Here is a 25894-nt window from a genome sequence, read left to right on the forward strand (position 1 = left end):
CAAAACAACAGAAGCTTAATGTGAAGAGTGGCGCCGTCTTAGAATTTCGTACAAATTTCTTTCATGTCTGGTTTTTTAGAAGATTGCTAAAATTCACAACTACTTCTGCATTCGGTTTACTGCAATGTGCGCCGTTGCTTGAAGGAAATGAGGAAAATCTGACCACACACAGATAAGCAGGTTAAAAATCAGAGTGTGTCTTAATAGCTTTCTCAGGGAATTATGGATATTCATTCATACTTGGCCAAAATTTAGCAAATGCTAATTTCTTTGAGGTTACTTGTAATGTGGAATCCAAAACTAAATTGACAGGTTTTTCATTGTTTGTTCCATTAAATTCCATTGATCTGCCTTGTGCTTTGAATAGAACTTTTACCCATGTATGATTCTGTAGCATCATGTATTGGTTATTTAGAAAATATTGGCTTTACTGACTTACACAGCTCTTCCAAGTGTTAATGTATTTCATTGTTTACTATCATAATATCTCACTGGTTAGTACCACCATTGATATCAGAAAGTCTATTATGAAGTTTATGCCAGGTAGTTTTCCAAAAATCTAATTTGCACTCAAAACTTGAATTTCACCATTGTTTTTCTTGAAATGACACATTCACTTTGTACATTTTCAAAAAAATGTCTGCAAGACATTCAGGTCTTAATAACCATAGTTCTTTCAAGTAAAAATGATGATCCATGAAAAAGTGGTGTTTTTTTTTACCATCAACTTAAGTTTTGTAGCAGAAGAACATGATGAGTGTTTCCCAGTTTGTGACACAGGATATTAAAAAAAAAAAAAAAAGCTGTCCTTAAGGGGAGAGATTTAGTAGGGTTAATTTTTATTTCATCAAGGAAACTGGCTCCCTCCCTTTGATTTAACTGCAACTCTGTGTCAAGGCAGAACATGACACTACCAGTGTAGCTTGATTCCAGGGCCTGGCTTGATTTCTCCTAAGGAACCCAGAGTTTTCTCCTTTGTCACTTTTGCACCATTGGTGTAAATGTCAGTGCATGGAAAAAGGCAAGTAACATCTTAGTATTATTATGACAGTAGTTTTGACGTCACAACCCCCCGCCCCCCCACCCCTTTCTGGCCTTTGGAAATCTACAGACCATACTTTTAGAATCACTGCTTTGGAGTGTGGAGGGTCTGTGTCAGTCATCTGGGGCAAAGATCCTTAGAAGAAAAAACTGAGAAAGGAGGTGAGTACATGCTTGGAGGGCAGATGTGAAGCATTCTTTAAAGGTTTTCTAGAGTTTGTGCTAATGTGCTTCTTTTTAATAAAGACAGATGAGCTAAGATAAGATACAGCAGATCCCCCACACGTCCTGGCCAAGGTGTTAGAGGGGAAGGGTGCGTCCTGAGTCTGTTGGACAAGTAACTGTTAATATTTAGGGAATATTTAATCTCTGCAACAGAAATCTGGGTTTTGAGGTCTGAGTGCTCCTGTCTTCCATTATCAACCTTTTAAGATCTGGGTTCCATTTGTTAAACAAAATGGTAATTCCCATTTCGAGCATCCCATGTCAGAAAACAATCTGGCAGTTTGTACCTCACAATGGTAACAGAGACTTCTGCTTGGTAAGGCTATGAGTGATTTCTATTTTCCTTGCTGTCCTCTCTTAAAAAGACTTTTGAACCTTAAAAAATATTGCAAGATATTACTTTTGTTGGAAAAGAAAATTACTTCCATTAAAAAGAAAACTCCCACCAAGCTCATATAGTATTTCACTCTTTCTGCTTCAGAGACTTGGCCATGGAGATAAGAACCATGCAGATGCAGACAGATCACCTGTTTTTCTTCAATTTATTGACTGTGTCTGGCAAATGACAAGACAGGTAACTTATCTAGGATAATAATTTTTACATTTTTCTTTTAAGCCATCTGGAGTTGGGAGGTTCGGTCATTGCTTATCCTACATTTCATGTAAAATGGAAATTCTTGGAAGATTTCTCAGTAATAGAACTATTACGTGTTATTATATTATGTAAATTATAGAAATGAAAAGGTATTGCTCGGAGAGCATAGTAAACACTTGACAGTTTGACCCATTAGCATTTCAACCAGTGGCATTAATAATAACGCAAGAGATTTCCTCCTTCATTTTGGACAAGTAGTTAAATAATGACAGTATATTTACCTGGTCACTCATCTGTACATTGCTAAGAAAGGTAGAAAGATAGGTTTACATGGGAATTATGGTTAGGTAGGTATGCAGTAGGTTCAGTTGTGTTCTTTGGTATGGAGAAATTGTTTTTTAGATCTTCAATCAACTTTCTAACAAATCGATGGAAATATTAATGGTAATGGATTTAGTCTTTTGGAAAAGTATCAGATACTGAGAAACAATCTGGCAGTTTGGATCATTTCAGTTGTGAGGCAAAGGGTTAGTGTCTTAGAAATATTTAACTCTACCCAGGAAAAGTCATCTCAGACCTTCACTACAGCTCACTGGTATATCAGCTAATTATTTACCCAGGAGTTTATTAGACCTCACAACTGGGAGTCCGGTTTGTTGTAGTTAGACCGCCACATGAATATAAAATGGGGCAGTTGGTAGCTCTGCTTTGCTTTAGGATTACACTTTAACTTCAAGAAAATGCTGTTATTTCATTAAAAGAAAGCGAATGAGGACGCCTGGGTGGCTCAGCGGTTTAGCGCCTGCCTTTGGCCCAGGGCGTGATCCTGGAGACCCAGGATCAAGTCCCTGCATGGAGCCTGCTTTTCCCTCTGCATGTGTCTCTGCCTCTCTCTCTCTGTCTCTCTCATGAATAAATAAAATCTTAAAGCGAATGGTGATCTTCAGGTGAAACCAATTATATAAGCATTTTCCCCGTAAGCATATCAATTTGGGTGGATTATTTTGAAAGCTCCTGCGTCAAATGCAGTATTGTAGATACATCTACAGAATGAAGAGGCTGGTATTTTAACGTATATACTGCAAATGTGTAGGACAGTTCAAGTTTTGTTCTGTAAAAGGCCCTTGGTGTGTTGGAGGGAGGGGAGATGCTACATAGTTTGATGATGTTCACTACTTCTTGGACTAGGTTTGAATTTTTCCTTTGGAATTGCTTTTGAGGTAGTATAGCAGCTCTACAAATCCTTGCCAATCCAGTTTTGGGGGTTTGACCAAAAACAAGAAGACCCACTATTGACCATTCCTGTATTTGATTTTTAAATGTTTGACTCTTGGCAAAAATAAAAAATGCTGTATAAAAAGGCTAGAGAAGCTGTTTGAAATTGACACCACTGATGACTGACTATCCTGTTCTCTGACAGGAATGGTTTCAAGGGGCAACATGTGTGAATGTATTAGTTCATTTCCAACATGTGCCAGTTGTTTGCATAGAAGAGTACATGATAAATATCTTTCTTCCTTATGTTTATTGACAATCATCATTTTTATAAATAATTGAACTTTTGTGCAGACTTAAGTAGCACATTTGTCAAAATGACACCAATTATGTTGTGATTAGCCAGATTCTACTAGTCCCCTACCCTAGCCCCATCCCCATCCCCTCACTAGTCCCCTATCCTCAGCCCCATCCCCATCCCCATCCCCATCCCCATCCCTATCCCCTCACTCCTGGGTCAGGAAGCAGTTGATGTAGGGCCCTTCCGATTTTATCTATCTATCTATCTATCTATCTATCTATCTATCTATCTATCTATCTATTATTTTAAAAAGATTATTTATTTATTTATTCAGAGAGAGATAGAGAGAGGCAGAGACACAGGCAGAGGGAGAAGCAGGCTCCATGCAGAGAGCCCGACGCGGGACTCGATCCTGGGTCTCCAGGATCACAACCCGGGCTGAAGGTGGCACTAAACTGCTGTGCCACCGGGGCTGCCCGCCCTTCTGATTTTAAACACGTGAGGAGAAAATGTTCCTCTTCTGCTCAGAGCAGTTCCTGCTGTGCTACTATCATTTTGTGGAGGACATGTCCACTGTCAAATCTCTCTTCTCTTCTAATGACTGAGCACGTGGTTTTGCCAAAAAGACGAAAAACTAATCACAAGCTTAGCAACTTGGGATGGCTGTTTAATGAGTTAAGAGTACATTCACAGCTGGCTAATGCGGTTATTAAGAGTGTAACAGTACGGGAAACAGGATTTATTTTGTAAATGAATGAATGGTATTTGACCAAATATCTTACAGGTAATTGGCTTTCTGTTGGCATGTGCTGGATCACCTGCTTCAGCTTAGAAACCACAAAAGTTTCGATTCAAGGCAGGCTAGTAACCCTTCATTGTTCGAGAAATACCTTGCTTATAATTTTTGAAAACGTCAAGGCAGAGGTGCTTTCATTCCTATCCCATTTTCATGGCTCAGGCTGTTTTCTTGTACTACTGGGTGTAGGGATCATTCTAAGAAAAACTTGGAACCAATATTTATTCCCCAAATCTGCAATCTAAATATTCACAGTTCATTTTTACAGTCTTAGAATCAGTACAATTTTCATGGAGACTTTCAAATAATTTTTAAGTATTAGATGCATATACTAACCCTTTCCCTTCCTGGGACCTGTCATCCTTCCTTGATAAGTCCCCCACATTGATTGTTTATGTAATATTAAGATATCTAGTCAAGCTCTTGTCCTAGGTTAAAGAGAAAATGATTTTTTGTTTGTTTGTTTGTTTGTTTGTTTGTTACAAGGAGGCTGCCAAAGTACTGGATTATAGGATACTCTGGTTTGACTGCTTGGCTTTTAAATGATCTGCACATCTCCTTGGATCTTTATTTTTGTATGTTGCTGACATTTTCTGGCGGCATTGATATTTTTTGTGTAATTCCTAAAAACAAAACTATGTTGCTGAAAATTTAAAGAAAATCTTCTTATATTGTTTATGGTCATCTTTGGCAAAGAAAAGCTCAGAGTTCCAGAATTTCCAACTTCAAAATTTATCACTCTTCAAGTTTGGGACTAACAGATACAGGAAATACAGAAATACCAAGGTCACACCATTCCAACTCTTGTTGCACAAGAAAAGGATATTTGGGGAGAAATCTCAGAAGAGTGATAGAGTGACTTTCGAGCACAGAATGAAGTGGATGATGCCATTATGGCTTAGAAATAGTTTTGAATATTGTTTAACCCAGTTTTAAGAAGTATAATGAAGGACCTACCCATATATGGGGATGAACATGCTTGGAAAAGTGTCCTAATAATTTTGTGTGTTTGTGGTATTCAATTTGCAGTTTCCTACAGCATTTGAATTCAATGAATATTTTCTCATTACCATTTTGGACCATCTCTACAGCTGCTTATTTGGAACATTTCTGTGTAACAGTGAACATCAGAGAGGAAAAGAGGTAAAATATGTGCTGTGACCCTCCCCCTTCTACTCCCCACATGTGTCATGTTCCCACGAGGGTGCATTCTTAGATAGATTTCAACTGATTGGTTCTTTTGGATAATTTCTTTGGTCAAATTTTATTGCCACATACTGTAGTATGATTACTTCTTTCCACACACCTGAGCCTGATTTGTTTTCAAGTAGCTCTGTTGCGAGGCTGAAGGTGGCAGCTAAATGTCAGGTGAGTTTGTGGGTGAAAAGTAGTGTCTGCTCAAGAGAACTGAGGTATTTGTAATCTTAAGAGCACCAGTGTTATTCGTCAGGCCTTGCAGGATGGAAATCCTTCAAAGCACATGCAGAAAAATGTAGTTAGCAAAACATACACGTATGAATGGACAGTTCAGATCCCCAAATACGTTCTGCATACATAGGAGCCATTTTAATTTTTTTTTTAAATTTTTTTTTAAATTTATTTATGATAGTCACACAGAGAGAGAGAGAGAGGCAGAGACACAGGCAGAGGGAGAAGCAGGCTCCATGCACCGGGAGCCCGACGTGGGATTCGATCCCGGGTCTCCAGGATCGCGCCCTGGGCCAAAGGCAGGCGCCAAACCGCTGCGCCACCCAGGGATCCCCTTAATTTTTTTTTTTAATTTGTAAAATAATACGGTAAAACATCCAAACATTAACAAGACACTATGTAGAAAGTTACCATTTCCTTGCTTCACCAGTGAGATCATTGGTAAGTGGTTGGTATTATTTAAAAGAAACTTCTAAGGATTACATTTCAAGTTTTACTTCTGACCTCAAAGTATCTCTATCCTATATGTATGAAATTCCAAGTCATCTTGATTTGGTGTCTCCCTCTGCATCAGTTTTCATTCTGAAAATGTGATTATCAACTACTTTATTCTTGCTATTCTGTTAAAGCATTATGGGAGGGAGTGGAGCCAGGCTGCCCTGGTTGAAATCTTGGATCTATCTCTTCTTGTGTAACCTTAGGCAAGTTCATTCCTGCTTCGGTAAATTAGGAAAAATAGTACTTACTATTGTGTGGTTAAATAAAACACTAAGGTAACTGCCATGTAGTAGACTGTAAGTTCCTTGAAGGCAGGTATTAAAACATTTTATTTTAAAAGATTGTATCTAGTTAAGCACAGGAGAGGTGGGGAGGGGCAGAGGGAGAAGCAGACTCCCCACTGAGCAGAGAGCCTGACATGGGGCTGATCCCAGGACCCTGAGATCTTGACCTGAGCTGAAGGCAGACTCTTCAGGCGTCTCCAAGCCACCCAAGCGTCCCTTAAAAATGTTAATATACTGTATCTCCAGTGGCTAGCATGCAGTCAGTATTCCTATGCATAGGAGGCATTTAAGAACTTACTGAATGTTAGATAACTAAAAGTACCTAAATTCCAAAGATACTTTTAATCTTTTGAGAGCCTTGAATACGATTTAACTGTATCTTGATTTTAAGAAACTTTTTTTAAAGAAACTTTTGCTGAGCTATAATTTTCAGTCCATAAAATTTTAAGTGTATGATTTAGTAGTTTTCAGTTTCTCTAGAGTCGTACAGCTATCACCACTACTAACTTGGGAACACTGAGAAGTAACTGTGTGCCCATTGTTAGATTTCCCAATCACTTCTCCTGGTCCCTTGGCAATCACTGATGTCTGGGTTTGGTTCTCCTACATTTGTCCTATAGATGGAATTATTCAGGATGAGGCCTTGGTGTCTGGCTTCTTGCACTTAGCCTGTTTCCAAGTTTCTGTAATATGTATCAGGATTATTCCATTATATAAACATACCACCTTGTATCCATTTATCAGTTGATGGACTTGTGGGTTGTGTCTTCCTTTTGGCTCTTATGAATCATGGTGATTTGAACATCTGTGTACAAGTTTTTGTGTGCATGTTTCTGTTCTCTTGGTATATACCTGAGTGGAATTGCTGGCATGGGAACTTGATTAAGTTTTTAATGAATTGCAGTATTTTCTAGTACTCTCTGATTTTAATGAAAGTGAGGCTGTCACTGAAGTGTTCATGTCCTCTCCCTCTAAAGAGATTTTAATAATCAAAAATATTTATGTTTCCTTCATACAGAATCTGCCTAAAAGGACTGTGTCACTGTGGTCTTATATAAATAGCCAGCTGGAAGACTTCACCAATCCTCTCTATGGGAGCTATTCCAATCACGTCCTGTATCCGGTAGCCAGCATGCGCCACCTAGAGCTCTGGGTGGGGTATTACGTCAGGTGGAATCCGCGGATGAAACCCCAGGTACGCATGCTCACCAGTATACAGTGGGAGTGTTCATCCATGCAATTTTATATCAGTTAGGTTCACCCCCTTAAAGCAACTAGAAAAATTAGGTATACTTAAGATTTTTTTTCTGTTAATAGTTAGAATTGTCTAGTAGAAAAAAGCGCACTACACAGGGAATCAATATACTTGATTCTTACTGATTTTGCTTGTCGGTCTTAGATGATCACTTGTCTTTTCCTCTCTTCTTGGAAAGATGAGTGTGGTGGATTTGAGAACTTCTACAAGCCATTTTAATAGTTTGAAGAAATAGCTGTAAGAAAATTAAAAGCCAGACAAGATTCTAGTCCATTTTGACATATGTCTCGTAATGTGTAGTACTTAGAACTGTTTTTTTTTTTTAATTTTTATTTATTTATGATACTCACACAGAGAAAGAGAGAGAGAGAGAGGCAGAGACATAGGCAGAGGGAGAAGCAGGCTCCATGCACCGGGAGCCTGACGTGGGATTCAATCCCAGGTCTCCAGGATCGCGCCCTGGGCCAAAGGCAGGTGCTAAACCGCTGCGCCACCCAGGGATCCCTAGAACTGTTTAAAAGACTAAAAATCTGCAAGTAAATGATAGGCAATCTTTGAGTTTGGGCTTTTAGATTGTCTTAGTTGTTTGTCGTATTTAAGTACCAGCTTCAGGGTGTGTTTATGGGAAGGCCATTGAAAGAGCAGTGTTGTCAGCAGAGTCCAGTTAATTCTCACCGATGTGCTGGAAAGGCTTGGTCCCCGTAGCTGGGGACCATTTAGGAAAGAACTATATGCTAGGATGACTTGACTTTGGGTTTGTTTAGGATTGCCTAGTTGAATGACATCATGGTGTTCTGCTCTTGTAGGAGCCCATTCACAACAGATATAAAGAACTTCTTGCTAAACGAGCAGAGCTTCAGAAAAAAGTAGAGGAACTGCAGAGAGAAATTTCCAACCGATCAACCTCATCCTCTGAGCGAGCCAGTTCTCCTGCACAGTGTGTCACTCCTGTCCAAACCGTTGTGTGAAAGGACTGTACAAGGGGGTCCAGCGTTGCCATGAACTCTGGATTATAATGGCAGCTTTAGGAGTTATGCAGTCTTCTTAAGTTAGAACCCACCCATGGGAGAAATTAAGTTGCTTTATTTATTTTAAATCTCTCTAGGATGGGTTTTGAACTGTAGCAGTGCAGGTGGTTTATGTGAAATAACCCCATAATTATATGATTATGACACTAATCTTTTGGAATTTAAAGTGGATGTGAGAAAGTCACCCAAAGAATATGAAGATGCTTCAATACCAGACCTACAATGGGAAGAAGTTTCTGAATTTAAAATCAAAGTACAGACCACTTCAGAAACGTACCTCTTGAAGGAAGAGAACTCACTGTACAAAGGGAAGGAGCATCAGTTATCATGGCGCACCAGCGCTGCAATTCCGTGGCATTATATACATTGAACCTCCATGTCATGAAAAAAAGCTCAGAATCCTTTTGATACTCCTTCCCCCATCTTGGGTTTTTCTATTCTGGTGTAAAGTGATTTACTTTGATCACCTTTCTGCAGCCCACACTCTTCATATATGATATGGCAAAGTCTTGAGGATATTGTGGTGTAAGTTAGTAGTTGAAAATTGTTGTCATTACTGGCATATGTATTTAGGATGTAGTAGATAGCTGTTCCAAACTGATGCCTTAAAGATTTTCTTGGGGGCAGGGGAGCAGGGTTGAGAGGAGGAATTGGTAGCCGTCCTGGATTTCAAAGAATTCTACACCCTTCAGATTAGTTTCTATATGCCCAATTACTAGAAACAATGAAACACATTTTATAAATTCAATATTATCTTACTCTGTTGCATTTACGTTTTGTGTGTGTGTCTGAACTCAGAAGTTAATTAGTTTTGAGGAAATATTTTAAAATAAGTTTACTAGGTTTCACTTTTTTTCTGAAGTCTGTATACATAGCTTATGGGTAAGAAATACTATGCTCAAATTTTACATGAAATATTTTACTACTACTTTACTTTGCAAATTCTGTAATTCCACTGAAAGATGAAGTCTACCAAAGAACTTACTGCATGTGCACATGTATTACAATCTCAATGCCAGTAAAGGAAATACTGCTTCACTGTTCGCCCGCCAGTAACAGTTCAGTGCTGGTATCATTTGAGTCCCTGGTATCCTAAGAGCCATATGTTATGTACTGTAACAAAGGAGCTTCTTGTCCCTTGGGTCTTTAATTAAAAGGAAATTTCAACCAACTTTTAAACTTGTCCTTATCCTAAGTTGTTTGCCTTAAGAAATGTTATTTGGAAAGTTCTTGAAGAAAAGGGGTAGCTTATTAGAACCTGCTCCAAATTGAAATGTTCAGTTTCAACCCATTTTGCATGCACTATTCTGTGTCTGGACCTTAGTCCTGTTCTTGGGTCTTGTGGTGAGGAACTATAATTTCTCTTAGTACACCCAATATTAGCAAAATTAGTATGATTTGGTCTTTGTGTGATAATTCGTTGCAAGAAAATTAATAATGGTATTTAAATAGCCAACCTATCCATTGAAGCTAAGTTTTCTATTCCAAATATTTTACAAATCCATTCTTTCTTGTCCATTCTACCATTTTCCTCATTTAAGCCTTTATCATGTTGGTCTGATGCCACATATAAGAATTTATATGACTGATGAGCTCAACTATTTCAACCTTCCAGTCTCTGTACCCTCACATCCACTTTAAATTCCAAAGGCCAGAGCAATCTAAATGCAAATCTAACACCATTTTAAGACTTTCCAGGGGTTTCCTTTCATGTTCTGCAGGAGTCTCCAAAGTGGAGTGCATAATCCACTGGTGGTAACGTCAGGATCCTGATGGCATGAGACATTCCTCTTTCGTCCCCCTTGACTTACAACTAATTGGACACCACAGGACGTCCATCTGTGTATCTTAAGTCAAAGGAAGCTATGGAGCCAAGGGAGTTACGGTGGCAAGGATGACGGTGACCTCTGTAGCAGAGGGTGCCTGAAAGTCGGCTTGGGCTACAGCTGGAGGGTTCTGTTGCTTTTTAGGAACACCTGGATTTTTGAAGAGACCCCTCCATGACTGAGTAGAGGGAAAGAAAGCAAAGAATGCTGAAGGGACAGGTATTCCTGCCATACATCCTGGGATTCCAGAAAGAGGTCCATCCACAGGCCTTTGGGAATCCCCCACTCTACGATGGCTCTGCCAGGCCACAGGTGCACCTAAAGCCCCGAGTGCTTAAACACACACCTCCCACCACTCTGCTTCCAGTCTTTTAAAAAACCAAACAAAACTTAAGATTTTATTTGAGACAGCACATGGACGCATGTGTATGAATGCGGTAGAGGGGCAGAGGGAGAGACTCTCAAACAGACTCTGTGCTGTGCTCCTGGAGGAGCCCAAGGAGGTGTTGGATCTAAAGGCCCTGAGATCATGACCTGAGCCCAAACCAGGAGGCGCTCAACCCACTAAGTCACCCAGGTGCCTCCAGTGTTTTGTTTTTTTAATGCCACTTTCTTTATGCACATGACCAACTTTAGCAGTGAGTCACTCCCAGTAATAAAAACCGAAAAGCTTGTGCTATAGTACCACCTTCTGGAAAACAAAAGAAAGGCTTTTAACTGCCAACCTGATGAACTATTAATCAAAGTTAACAAAGCCTTACCTAAAGAAGGATGTTTGCTACTTTAAATGTAGTGGCATAGGCACATTTCATTGAACGCTATGAAAAATGGTAATACAGTATCACAGAAAGGCGATGACAATTCACCAACTACACTCAGAGACAGAATACTGCAATCTAATAAGTAATTCAAAATAACAGGACAAAATTCAAAAAGCTACAAGAAAATTCGGAAAGGCAATTCAGTAAATTAGGAATAAAATTAATGAACATATAAGTACTTTATCTAAAGAGACTGAAATTCTAAAAAAGAACCAAAATGAAAATCTGAAGCTGACCTGCTCAATGAGATGATTATTAGAAAGCATTGGAAATAGAGCAGATCAGATGGGAGAAAGAATAAGCAAGCTGAAGATAGGAATTTAGAAATGATTCAGGTGGAAGAGGAGAGAGAACTAATAAGATGTTAAAAAGATGAACACACCCTATAATAATGGTCAGACTTTATTACAAAAGCCACCATAAAATTAATGGTGGGTATAACAGAGAAGAGGAGGCAGAGAGTTTATAGAAAGAAAGAACGGTGGAGAACTTCCTAAACCTGGAGGAGGAACTGGATATACAAGAATACAAAGCTAACAGAACTTCTCCATGACACATTGTAATGAAATGGTCAAAAGTCCATGATAAAGCCAGGGGGAAAAAGACCCACAAGGGAACCCCCGCCATTAGGCTATCAGATTTCTCAGTACAAATTCTACAGGCTAGGAGAGAATGGAATGACCTATTCAAACAACTGAAAGGTAAACATCGCCAGGCAAAAATCCTGTAAGTGGTAAAGTTATCCTTCGGAGATCAAAGAGAAATAAAGGATTTCTGAAACCAATAAAATGTGAGCTCACCACCACTAACACTGCCTTACAAGAAATGTTGGAAGTAGCTCTTCCAGGTGAAAAGATCTAAGTACACAACATTCTTACTAAGGCCATCATTGGACAGAAAACTCTTATTTTAGAATATAATAATTGCAGCACAGATTAAAAGCATTAAAAATAACCATTCCTATTAAAATTGGTAACAGTTCACAGTATAACGAGATCATTTGTGACATCTAAAGTATAAAAGGATGAAATAAGGTAAACGAAGATAAAATTTTTTTTTAGATTTATTTATTTATTCATGAGACACACAGAGAAGAGGCAGAGTCACAGGCAGAGGGAGAAGCAGGCTCCATGCAGGGAGCCTGATGTGGGACTCGATCCTGGGACTCCAGGATCACACCCTGGGCCAAAGGCAGGTGCTAAACCGCTGAGCCACCAGGGATCCCCCGAAGATAAATTTTTATCAGCGTAAAATGACATTTCCTAGGAGATGTTTTATGTAAAACTGGTAATCACAAAGCAAAAATCTAGAGACCCTAAACAGAAAAAGGACACTGAGCAAATCCCCAAGCACAAACCCTAGCTCACAAAGTTAGAAACAGAAAGAAAAAGAAAGAACAGAGAAACAAACTAGAAGGCAAAAGAGAAAATGGCAGTACTGAGTCCTCACATACCAATAATCACCCTACATGTAAAATGGATTGATTTTACTAGTCAGAATGCAGTGGCTCCATGGGTTAACAAAAAACAGAAACAAAAAGGCCTAAAGGCCCAATTGTATGCTCTCTACAGAAGACTCATTTCAGCTCTAAAGACCTACATAGGCTCAAGGTGAAAGGATGGAAGATGACATCCAAAGCAAGTGGAAACCAGAACAAGGTGGGCATTGCCTACTTACACCAAGTAGACTTTAAGCCCAAAATTTAAAACTGGCAAAGGTCATAATAACATGATACAGCAATCATAAATATGTATGCTAACACCTGAGCACCAAAATATATTAAGCAAATACTAACAGAACTTAGGGGAGAAACAGACATTAAAATAAGAGTAGGGGACGTTAATACCCCACTATTGCCAATGGCAAGATCATCCGTATAGAAAACAAGGGAGATGTGGCCTAGTGGTCTAAGGCTCTGGGTTAAGAAAATCAACACGGTAAACACTGGCACTGAACCACAATTTACAGCAAGTAAACTTATTAGATGTACAGAACAATTAATCAAACAGCAGAGTACACATTGTTCTCAAGTCCACATGCACCTTCTCCAGAGCAGATCATGATAGGACCTGAATCTTAGCAAGTTTAGACTGAAATCACATTATCTTTTCTGATCACAGTGTGTAGTCTATAAATATATGGAACTTAACACACTTCTAAACAAATAGGTCAAAGAAATCAAAAAGAAGGGAAGTTTATAATAATAAACAGATGTTAAGCAATTAGATCTCAACCTAACTTTTTATCTCAAGAAAATAGAAAAAGAACAGATTAAGCTCAAAGTTAGCAGAAGAAAAGAAGTAAAACAAGAACAGAAATAAATGAGAGACCAGAGAAACAAGAGAAAGGATCAACTGAACTAAGACCTGGTTCTTGGAAAAGATAAAATTGACAGACTTTTAGCTAGATGGAGAAAAAGAGGAGACATTACAACTGATACCACAGAAAGACACAGGATCATAAACTCCTATGAAGTTAGATGCCAAAAAATTACATAACAGTACCCATCAAGATATCAAAGGCATTCTTCACAGAAATATAACAATCCAAAAATTTTGGATCCAAAGCAATTCCAGGAAAAAGACCACAGCTGAGGCATCCTTGAACAACATGGCCGCTAGGAGTGTAGACCCCTCATGCAGTTTAAAATCCTAGTATAACTTCTGACTTCCCCAATACTTAGCTACTAACAGCCTACTGTTGACCAAGAAGTCTTACCAATAAGAGTCAAAAAACATATTCTGCGTTATATACTGTATAAGCTAGAGAGAAAAAAAGGCAAGCTCATAAGGAAAATACAATACTGTAAAAAATCCATTTGTAAGTGGACCTACCCAGTTTAAACTCCCATTGTTCAAGGGTCAGTTGTATACTACTAAGCCATAATAATAAAAATAGTCATGGTTCTGTCACAAAACCAGAATAGACGCCAGGATTAAATCCTGGCATATGTAGTCAACTAATATTTGACAAGGGAGCCAAGAACACTTGACAGGGAAAGAGACTGTCCCAGTCTCTTCAACAAGTGGTGCTGGGAAAACCGGAGAAATACATGCAGAGAACAATGAAACTGGACCCCTACCTCACACCACTCACCAAAATTAACTCAAAATATATCAAAGACTTAAATGTAATACCAGATGCCATAGAATTCCTAGAAGGAAACAAGAGGAAGCTCCTTGATGTTGGTCTCATTGATTTTTTTGGATGTAATGCCAAAAGCACAAACAACAAAAGGAGAAAATAACAAATGGGATTACATCAAACTCTGCTTATGCAACTTTCATATTTGAGTTGATAGTTGTATCTATGTCTATTGATTGTGCAGGTGCCCTTTCTCCTTTATGACCAGGGATACAAAATTGAGACCCATGTGGTTATGTCAAAGCTCTTTAGCCTCCTGTAACTTGTCAGCTTATCCTTCTATTCTCACGTGCATACCTCAACTCATGTACCAGTGCCACTCAGCTGGTCACAATTCTCCCACGTCCCAAAATCTGGCCACTTCCCTTTTATTCTAATCCTATTGACCTGGAATTCTCCCTTATGGCTAATTCCAGTTCTCCGGAGTCTAAGTGTCACTTCCTCCTCCAGGATGTTAACCTCCTCCTCTGTGTCCTCATAGCACTGTGCTCATGCGGTCACACTGTATTCATCACACAAGTGCTGAAATAATTCAGAGGTCTAGCACCTACCTAAGTAAGCATACCCTCCTTACTTAGCCTGGTAGCCACCTCAGCGTCTTACAACATAGAAGGTACTTGTATTTGAAACACACTGCAATAATGCTCTTAAAACAGCCATACAACAATGTACTCCTCTGCTGTAAACTCTCAGATAAGGAGACTGAGACAGTATTGGTATTTTGTTTTCAATTCTCACCTAAGGGTATTAAAAGCTGGATTCGACAATCTAACTCGTACCCAAGGGATGGGGTGGGTTTTAGCACCATTAAACTTCTAATTAGGACTCAGAGCCACTGAAATGCAAAATGAGTGTCACACAATTTAATGACCTGAAATTCAAACACAGCAATAGCAAAAGTTTAATAACTGAAATGGTGGTCAAGACACAAGAAATATTTTCCATGTCAGAGCAGTGATTCCTGGGGTCTGTGGACTCATTGTGGTGAATTCAATGGAGATATAAAGCTGCACACACAAGGAGAAGTTTACATAACATTTCAGAACAAACATCCAAATTGAAGGAACCTAAATCAAGAACTCTGTAAAAAATTAATTCAATTAAAAGGCCTCGCAAGTTTAGAACCCAGATAGGCACTGCATTTCATGCTGATGATACCCAGATAAAATCCCAGAACTCCACTTCATTCCCAGAGGAGGCATAAAAAGGAATCTCTTTAACATGTAGTTAATGTGTTAATTAGTACTCTTTAGAGTATCTTCTCTTATGCCATGAGACAGTTCAGTCTTGTTGGTTTGGTTTCTGTGTGAGCATGACATAGGCATATGTCATACATATTGTTTCTTGATATGTTAATATCCTATTTAGAAATTCAGTTTTTGGAGAAATTACAACAAATAAAGCCTTTTATTATCAGGCTGTTAAGGAAAATTTCAGTGTTTCCTTAGAAAAGCTGCTTTATTTACTTCAGTGGCAAATATATAAAAAGTTAACATGTCTTGATCTATGCAGAATTATGATTTACATTATTAACGTATTGACAAACTGCATGTGTACAGTTAATGCCACACTCATACTATACACCGATACCATGTCCAGGGTTCTTCTAAGTTTCAAGATTGAAAACCACAATGCCTCAAACTGAATAGCATGATTACAAACAGGTATTTAAAAACAGCAAATGTATATGCTTTACAACATTTCATCTTCCATCTTCGTTCTAAAAGCTTTTACTTCATTAACAATGTTTATTCTTTAAAAAATGCTTTTATAATTTCAGCAGTTAATGGACTTAAAATGAATGCTTGGGTCTTTAAATTTTTTTAATGATGGATAACATCAATACAAGTGTATTAAATACTGATCAGTGTTTGAAATGTCAAAAAGCAAAACAATCCTCTTAAATATGTATAAATACTTAAATAGAGAAAACCTCCATCAATAGTCAAAGTACATTTAATGGTCATATTGGAAAGGAGAAACAGGCGGTTCGTGACAGGGGAAGATCTAAAAGGAGACTTTTTAAGCAAACACTGCCTATGGGACAGCCTCATATTTTGATAATTTAAACCTAATTTTACTTAGATATGTAAAGAACTATTAAAAAAAAATCACACCCGCAAGTAAAAAATTGGCAATTTGTTTACAAAGTGCAGTATTTCATTACAGCAAATTCATCTCAAAGAAGCAGAGTGTGTGGCTTCCTAGCTGTTAAAACTCCCCTGGTTTCCATTCAGGTGGTTTAACATTTAGTCATGATACATCACACAAGAAGCCTGTGTGATGAAGCCTGGGCCCCTTCACACCTGCTATTTATTAATTCCAAAAGAGAGTACGAGACCTGGAGAGTAAACTGGCCAAATCTGATTGATGAGGTACAGATTATCTGAATAAAATTTATGACCTGGTAACAGTCAGTAATCCCAACATAAACTACTGCTTTGTAATGAACTCTGTATGGTTTGCATGTCCTTCAATAACTGCAGATTCTTCCTGCTTTTCTCACCGGGTCTCAGCTTGGCAACATCCTTCTTGTTTGTGGTCCCTGTGGTTCCAGAGGATCGACTGCTGCTGTTTCCTTCTTCATCAAGAGTCCTTCTGGTGGTTCGCAAGTCCCTCTTTTGCTTCTCTATCTTCTGTTTCTCCAGCTATAGCAGATAACCAAGGCAGGGAAAAAGGAGCAGCCAATGAAAACATTCTCTTCTGACAACTGGTATTTTTAACTCTCATACAAACCAAGATGCAAATAATATATTCTGGGTTTATTGTTTTAAAACCTTCAAAAATCTGCTGTACCTGTCATTTAACACTCAGTGTGTAAAAACACAGAGTGACATACAAACAAGTGAACAGGAGTAAACACACCAATACTGGTTGCTGTTTCTGAAGGTGCTGCCCAAGTGCAGAAGAGGGTTTGGAGGAAGGCATCATGAAAAAGAAAAAAATTTGACATCATAAGTGAAGGACAGGACAGATACTAATAGATGAAGAAGAGGTGAACGGTGGTTCTAGAACTAGTCTGAAGAGGCAACGAAACATGCTCTAAATAGATGAAGACATGGTAATATATTAATACAAAAAGTTTTTGATTTTATTATTTCACTATTTTAGAATAATTTCACAGAGAATTTACTTATTTTTAGAGAGCTTTACTTGTACTTTAAACCACTGCCAAATTGGTTTTCCATTAGAATAGAGTCTAATGTACAACAAACAAATCAGATCATTACTTCTACAGCAATCATTTGCTTATATTCTTTTTTGAAACATGAACTTTACAAAAAAATACTTCAGAGCTCAGGTTTTGGAGTTGAAAAGACTCAAGTTTGCATGCCAGCTCTGCATTTACTACTAGTGGGTTAGTGTTTCCTTGCACAGGAGTTACTTAATTTCACTTTAAGATCTGTCTACCTCCCAGGAAACTTAGCCTGGTTTCCTATAAAATAAGATCATACACTCAGTTCACAAGTGTTCCATGAAAATTGAGAGGACATATTCAGACGCACTCAGCATCATGCCTACCACACAGCCACCAATCAGTAAATGTCAGCCAAGCCTGTTCTGCTCCTAGTCTTTCTCCATTTCCATCAGTGGTACTGCCATCCTTTCCTTCCAAATGATATTCAGCAGCAAGTTGCCCTGATCATTCTACTTCTAAAACACACCTCCAATGTGTCCACTTCACGCCCACTGCAGTCACTGATGACCTCTGGCAGAGAAGAGCTTCACCCGGCCCCGCTGTTCTCTCCGCCTGGTCTTTAAGCCCAACCCTAGCAGTCACAGCTCTCTCTTAACAGCCACGAATCATTATGTTTCTCTCCAGATGAAAACCCTGGAATGTGCCTTCCCACTGCACTTAGTAGATATTAAATACATGGCTGTTCTATTCATTTAATTAGCAATATAAATATAACTCAAGATTTTTTTTCACATATTTATATCTGACATTCCTTTGGAAATCAATTTCTAAGTGCTTTTTAAAAGACTAAGGTAAATTTAGAACCATTTAAATTCATCATGGAAGTTAAAGTTTGTTCATATAAAGGTAAGAAAATTAAAAATATTAAGTATTTGAAAGATGTATCTTAGGTGGTAAAATCTCTCACAGATTATGAAACTGTCTTCCTTCCTAACCCACTTAACACCAATTCTTAAGTGTCTACAGGAAAGAAATGTTTCCTGTAGTTCCCTATCTGTGATACACTTAAGTGGTCAATTAACATATTTGAGGAAAAGGGTTTTTTGGGTTCTGCCTCATTTTTGGTTTTGAATCATTCACAACAGGGAAAGGGAAACCGAGTGTGAGTTACCTGGGCTTGGTATTTCCGAACTTTAGTTATTTGGTTGGCTTTGGCCTCCATCCTCCCCACTAATGCCTCCAGTTCACACTCTAAGTTGTCCTTCAGTTCAACAGTTGGGGATTCTTGGATAAGTTTCGCAAGCTGCTGGTGATCACTATATAGGAAATAAAGGTAGGGGTTGGTTAAGTTTTCTGTTTCATGGTTAGGTCCACCACATCCCACTACTCACCATGGGACCACTGCTGTGTGCAATAAAAAATGACTCAATTTTGTAAAGAGAAACAAGATTCAAGAAAGGCACTGGAGGCAAATGCAAAAGGAGTTCTTAATTTCAAAGACCTAGTTATTTATATTTCTACCTCCCCCAGAACAGTATACACGAATAAAGGAAAGCCTAGAAAGAAAGGATCTTGTTCCTCAGATACTCACATCCTAACTTACCATGTAAGCTTAACTAAACTCAATGTATTTCAAGCTCCCAAATAAGGAAATAAGACTGAAATGTAAAACCCTGGTCTTCAAAACATTTAACAATATTAGAAAACAGAGATTTTCCCCAGAACAGTTGTATCTGTTAAGGTCCTAGTAACTTGTTCAGTGGTTGGTGCAAGGACTATTGCTCAGATATTCGTTGAACAAATTAACAATAGGATTAATGAAATCACTAAGGTTAATATGAAGTTTTAGAACTAAATATAATTTAAAAAACAAAAGCTAAAACTTACAAGCTCATTTGCCCAAATTCATCTTGTAAAGTCTGTAAGACTTCTGATAGCTCTTCATTAACGCTGTTGGAGGAGGGAGGTGTTCCTGACAACTTCTTACTTTTACCACTTCGTGAAGAACTTTGCTTTGTAATAGGAACACTGTTGACCACTCTATCGTTGCACAGGGCTTTACTGTGTTGCTTCATCAGATGCAGGACATGCTGAACATTGGCTACCACAGCATGACTAGGACTGGTGGACTGAAGAAAAATGAGAATTAACTGAAGCCAACCCTCTAAATGTTTTCCTGTTTACTCCCTAATCTGAGTAAAAAGACCCCCACCCACAAAAAGGCTTTATGATATAAATCTCCTAGAGTAAATCCAAATACCAAGTCCCATTTAACCTCTAAGTATCTATACTCCACTTTAGTCTCTACCCTGCTGTCATTCCCTTACAACCACCTTACTATCTATTGGAAGAAGATCCCATTGGCCTCCCTGCCACCAGTGTCTTCAGTCTCTTAACTCCATAGTGCTATCAGCTATCCTAAAATATCTTCATTGTAGTATCAGGTTTTTCTCTTATGAAATATTCGATGTTAAGTCCACCTAACACTAATGTCTACACTCCTCAGCATAGGAAAAAAGTCTTTCATCATTGAGCTGCAATTTATATTCCCTGGCTTTATGTATGTCCCATCATCCCCTAATGGAACTAGAAGGTATTATGCTAAGTGAAATAAGTCAGCCAGAGAAAGACAATTTTGATTTCACTCATATGTAGAACTTAAGAAACAAAACGGATGATCATAGGGGAAGAGAAGGAAAAATAAAATAAGGTGAAAATGGAGAGGGAGGCAAACCATTTTAGGGTCACCAAACTATAGGAAACACAACTGAGGGTTGCTGGAGGGGAGGGGGAGTGGAGGGATGGTCTAACAGGGTAACAGGCATTAAGGAGGGCACTTGATGTAATGAGCCCTGGGTATTATACACAACGGATGAATCTGAATTCTACCTTGAAAATCTGCATTACTTAAAGAAACTATATTTATTTGCACATGTCATTTCTTTTGTGTGGCCAATATTTCTACCATCTTTAAAACCCAGTTCAAATATATTAACTTGTAAAGACTTCCTTAAAACCTCCAGGTAATGAATTGGTCCAAATAAGTAGCTGACTCTAAGATCACCTACAACATTTCTATCATAGCGTTTATCACGATAGATTGCAATTGTGTTTGCATATTTATTTCATGTACTAAACAGTGTATGTACTTCCAGGTGTTAGGGACTGTCATTATATTCATTTCTCTATCCTCAAATACTAGGATGTACTAAGTCCATCCTTGTCACATAAATAACAATAGGAAAAACCTGGTAGCCTTCTCAAGATTTCTGGTTTTGAATATTAAACAATGGTCTCAGCATACTATTTCATCAACAGATGCCTAGGCTAACTTGGCTCCATAAGCATCATCTAGACATCTTGTTTAAAATGCAGAGTCCTAGGCAGACTCCAAACCTGATCAGTGCAGGGGTCAAGGCTTGGAAATGTATACTTTTAATTCTACCAGTTGATTCTGACCAGACAGGTTTGGAAACCACTATACTAAGCTAAATATGTATTTTTTAAATTCTACTTTCTATTGTTGGGTAGCAAATTGAATCTAGCATTATATACTAAGAAGTATGTATACTGTATCCAAGTGGGGTTTATTCCAGGAATTCAAGACTAGTTCAATTATTTTTTAAAAAATTGATCAACGTAATGTAGTAATGTTGTAACTTTCAACAGTAAAAAAGAAAAACCCATAACCATATCATTTAATGAAGAAAAAGCATTTGAAAAAAAATCCAGTGCCTTACTGGGTACTCTCAGCAAAGTAGAAACAGAAGGAAATTTCCTCTAGCCTGATAAAGAGCACTGACAAACAACCTATAGCTAACATCATGTCTACTGGTGAGACTGAATGCTAATGCTTTCCCCGGACTTAAGATCAGAAAGAAGGCAACGATGTCTACTCTCATCATCCTTGTTTAATGTAATACTGAAAATCCTAGCCAGTGCAGTAAGGCAAAAAAGGAAATGAAAGGCAATGCAAATTAAAAAAATAAAACTGTCCCTGTTTACAGATAACATGCTTCTCTACATAGAAAATCCTAAAAAAATCCAAAAATTAAGACTAGTAAGTGAATTCAGTGAAATCTCAGAATGTAACTTCAACATATAAAAACTAAATATACTAGCAATGATCACAGAGAAACTAAATTAAAACTAAATCCAACTTACATTTGCTCTAAAACAATTATGTGAGTATAAATGTAATAAAAGACAAGGGACCAATATGCTGGAATCCACAAAACACTGATGAAAGAAATCAAAGATCTAAATAAAAGCGATACTGTACTCATGGTCTGGAAGACTCAACAATCAATTCTTCTAAGCTGATCTATGGGTATAATGAAATTCCAATAAAAATTATAACAAGATTTTTTAATAGATAGAGCCAAGTTTATTCTAAAATTCATATGAAGAGGCAAAGAAACTAGAATATCTGAAACAATTTTGAAAAAGAATAATAAAGAATCACTCTCCCTGATGTTACGACATATAAAAAAGCCACAATAATCAAAGCAGTGTGGTACTGGCAAAGAGATAAACACATATATCAATGGAACAGAATAAAAAATAAACCTTGACTTAACAAGGCTAATATTGTCTATACAAATCATTTCCAGTGGATCATAGATTTAGATGTAAAATATAAAATTATAGAATATATATGAAACATAAGTGAAAATCCAGAGTATGTTGGTCCTGGCAAAGATCATATTAGACCTGACATAATCCACAAAAACACAAATCTCAATTAACTAGATTTCATCAAAACAAAAAGCTGCTTTGTAAAAAACAGTGTAAGAGGGAGAAAGACTGGGAGAATATATTTGCAAACTATGTGTCTGATATATGACTTATATCAAAACAACTCTCAAACCCTAACAGTAAAAAAACAAGCCAGTTAAAAAAGGGCAAGAAATGTAGATACATATTTCACTAGAGGATAGATGTACGGTAAATAAGCACATGAAAAGAATATGACCACCATCATTAGTGTAATATAAATTAAAAGCACAGTTAGCTTTCAGGATGTGCATTTTATATCTTTTTAATTTCATTTTTCTAAGTAAATCTTTTTTTTTTTTTTTTGCATTTTGTAAGTGTACTGGTCTATGACAACATACAATTAAAAATAAAAAATGACCCTTCACAATACAGAATTTGAGGACACAAATATTTCACAAAGAGTACAAATAACTTCAGAAGGAGAGTTCAGGTTGAAAAGACTGGTCTTTGAACCTAATCTGTTCAACCTTTATGTTAATAACTTCAATGAGAATTACCAAAAGCTTTACTTCAGGATAACAAAATACTGAACTAGATTCTAATGCAATGTGGGATAGGGTGAATCTATTCCTATAGAGTCTCACTTACTTACAAATATTGTATAAGATAATTAAATCTACAAATGTAGGACCTACAAAGACTAATGCAAAGACTCAGGAAAACACCTGTTACTTCAACTGACTCTAAAATCAATGAGAGCAAGGGATGATGTGGCTTCTCCCAGAACATTAATATGATGCTAGGCTGAGTTGGCAGACTCCCAGAACATGACAAAGTCTCTATTTAGTGCTAGTCACACCACATTTAGAAAAGAAGAGAGCAATGAGGAGGTAAAGAAACTCCTAGAGCAGCCCCGGTGGCACAGCGGTTTAGCGCTGCCTGCAGCCCAGGGTGTGATCCTGGAGACCCAGGATCGAGTCCCACATTGGGCTCCCTGCATGGGGCCTGCTCTCCCTCTGCCTGTGTCTCTGCCTCTCTCTCTAACTGTGTTGTGTCTCTATGAATAAATAAATAAAAAAAAAAAAAAAAAAAAAAGAAACTCCTAAAACACATCCTATGCTGAATACCTAAAGAAAACAAGTGTTTGTTCATAACCTAGAATAGAGTAAGGAGTGAAGAATTAAGATAAAGTTATTTTCAGAAGTTTTAAAATTTCTCTACAGTCAAGGGCTCTTTTGTTCCATGTGGATCCCTGACAGCAGAGCAGAAAAAGAACAATGAAAATTAACAGTGAAAGGTTTTAACTTATTTAGGAACTTTAAAATAAAGTGGCCTAGAAATGTATTATTGAGTCTCATCAGATGTAATTTTTTTTAAGATTTTATTTACTTATTCATGAGAGACACAGAGAGAGGCAGAGACACAGGCAGAGGGAGAAGCAGGCTCCATGCAGGAAGCCCAGGATCATGACCTGAGCAAAAGGCAGGTGCTCAACCACTGAGCCACCTGGGCATCCCATATATATATATTTTTATGTTTATTTATATATAAATTTTATATTTATATATAAATTTTATATTTATTTATATATACATATTTTTAAAGATATATTTATTTATTTTAGGGAGTAAGTGGGAAAAAGGCAGGAGAGGGAGAGAGAATCTCAAGTAGACTGCCAGCTGAGTGCAGTGCCCAATGTGGGGCTTGATCCCAGGACGCTCTGATCAGACCTGAGCTGAAATCAAGAGTCAGCCGCTCAACTGACTGAGCCACCCAGGAGCCCCTAAACTAACACAGTGTTAAGCATTTATTGAAATTACTCAGTACTTGCTGATATTTGACAAAATTATCATCTCTACATTTAGACACTGAAGGAATCTAAGATTCAAGTCTATTTGTAACTACTTCTTGGAGAATGAGTTCTGTAAGTAATATGCATGTGAGGACAAGCAGGATGTGATTTCTATTTATTTAAATATCTACTTATATTTCCTTGCACATACGTTTTATCTGCCTTAAAGTCCCCCTAGTCTCTTTCCTGCTCTTCCAGTCCCATAAAACTTTCCATCTCTTTCTCACATCACTAGGATCCATATTGGTAAAAGGGCAGAAAAATGTTTTCCCCATTTACAGGCATACAGGTGTAGGAGTTTTTTAAACTCAAATTACTAAGTTGTAAAGAAAAAAAAAATTCAGACTTTGACCAACTTACCTTTCCAGCTACAAACGGCATATCCCCCAAGCATAATCTATAATGTGGTTGTACAGCAAAATAGTTCCTAGAACTTTTCTGAATGGAAAGAAAAACAAGTTTACTCACATGGTGATAAAAACTAACCATACACAACAAGCCTGAAATTTCAGCTTAGTGCTGGGCTACTTGCTTCATCGATACTGGAATGTTCTCAAGCTCCTAATAATATTTGACAATGCATCCTTAGCCTAGCAAAGGGTAGGAAGGAAAAAATAGTACCTGCCAAAATAGCAATTAATCTCAGTAAAGAAATAGTGTGTATATATGTAATGCATGTATAGTCACATATGTCTAAAGACATGTGAAGAATAAAAGGTCATTAATGCAGTACTGAATAGTCAAGATTTGTATGTGTTTTGCGGTTCCAAAAATTTTCATACATATTATCAAGATAAAAATTCCTAAGTAGATATTACTTATTTCCATCTTCCCAATGGAGAAATTGAATGAAAGAGATTTTTCTCATCCAAGTTTGATGTACCACATTGTTTTATGAGCATTTTCACATAAATCAGCACTTTGACTTACTGGTCCTGTTTTCATACCTTTTCAGGTGGTTTTGACTTCTTTTTTTTAACTCTTCTTGCACTGGGAACATATGGAGTTGTCTTATCTTCAAAAATAATTCTATTTGCTTCTAGCCCAGTCTGCAACTAAGAAAAATACAGCAGTGTAAAGTTAATGCTATAGAAATAAGAGCTATTATTTAAATTTGAGATTTAAATCCGATAGTATCTGACTGAAAAAAGCTGTGTAAATTGTCAATATTTAATTTTTTTTAAAGATTTATTTATTTATTTATTCATGAGAGACAGAGAGAGAGAGAGAGAGAGAGAGGCAGAGACACAGGCAGAGGGAGAAGCAGGCTCTATGCCGGGAGCCCGACACAGGACTCGATCCCAGGACTCCAGGATCGCGCCCTGGGCCAAAGGCAGGCGCTAAACCGCTGAGCCACCCAGGGATCCCCACCAAATATTTTAAATCAATATAAGTCTCTCATTTTATCTTGAAATGTGGTGTTATTTATAATTTATCTTCTTTTTTTTTTTCTTTTTTTTTTTTTTTAGATTGGAACCCTTTAGCTCCATTATTTGTGGTTGTTCCATAAATTAAGCCTAAGGTGATCAATGTAATATATAACTCCAAACCAAAGCTTTGTTATGTTCTTTTTTTACACATGGCAATTTCATCAGTGCCAGACACAAAGCAGCTGGAGGGCAAAATACATTTCTTCCTATTTAAAAACTCACTCTTAGAATGTAAGAAAAAGCAACTGGAAATTTATGTCCGAAAGAACTAAAAGGTGTATCACAGCAAATGCTATC

At 37.6% G+C, this 25894-nt stretch overlaps 2 protein-coding genes across 13 annotated transcripts in view; one reads left to right on the forward strand and one right to left on the reverse strand.

The window, feature by feature from the left end:
* MTMR2 (myotubularin related protein 2) overlaps positions 1-9845 on the forward strand; it is a 121711-nt gene extending 111866 nt beyond the window's left edge. For all 8 annotated transcript variants that reach the window (XM_038568230.1, XM_038568229.1, XM_038568233.1 and 5 more), the window contains 4 exons: positions 1748-1840; positions 5203-5316; positions 7402-7578; positions 8445-9845. In XM_038568230.1, coding sequence (XP_038424158.1) covers positions 1748-1840; positions 5203-5316; positions 7402-7578; positions 8445-8606 — 546 coding nt within the window. In that variant the 3' untranslated portion in view covers positions 8607-9845. The remainder of the gene's footprint in view (positions 1-1747; positions 1841-5202; positions 5317-7401; positions 7579-8444) is intronic.
* The window catches only part of CEP57 (centrosomal protein 57), a 65100-nt gene that overhangs the window by 10810 nt on the left and 28396 nt on the right, over positions 1-25894 (reverse strand). For 2 of the 5 annotated variants that reach the window (XM_038568240.1, XM_038568237.1), the window contains exons 7-11: positions 25115-25222; positions 24528-24605; positions 19484-19725; positions 18768-18912; positions 15877-17105 (exon numbers count right to left, since the gene is read on the reverse strand). In XM_038568240.1, coding sequence (XP_038424168.1) covers positions 16872-17105; positions 18768-18912; positions 19484-19725; positions 24528-24605; positions 25115-25222 — 807 coding nt within the window. In that variant the 3' untranslated portion in view covers positions 15877-16871. Of the gene's footprint in view, positions 1-7671; positions 7874-15334; positions 15465-15876; positions 17106-18767; positions 18913-19483; positions 19726-24527; positions 24606-25114; positions 25223-25894 lie in introns of those variants that run through there. The other 3 variants (XR_005375411.1, XM_038568238.1, XM_038568239.1) reach the window with 3 other exon arrangements.

The sequence above is a fragment of the Canis lupus genome, chromosome 21 (assembly GCF_011100685.1).
Source record: "Canis lupus familiaris isolate Mischka breed German Shepherd chromosome 21, alternate assembly UU_Cfam_GSD_1.0, whole genome shotgun sequence".
Taxonomy (NCBI): domain Eukaryota; kingdom Metazoa; phylum Chordata; class Mammalia; order Carnivora; family Canidae; genus Canis; species Canis lupus.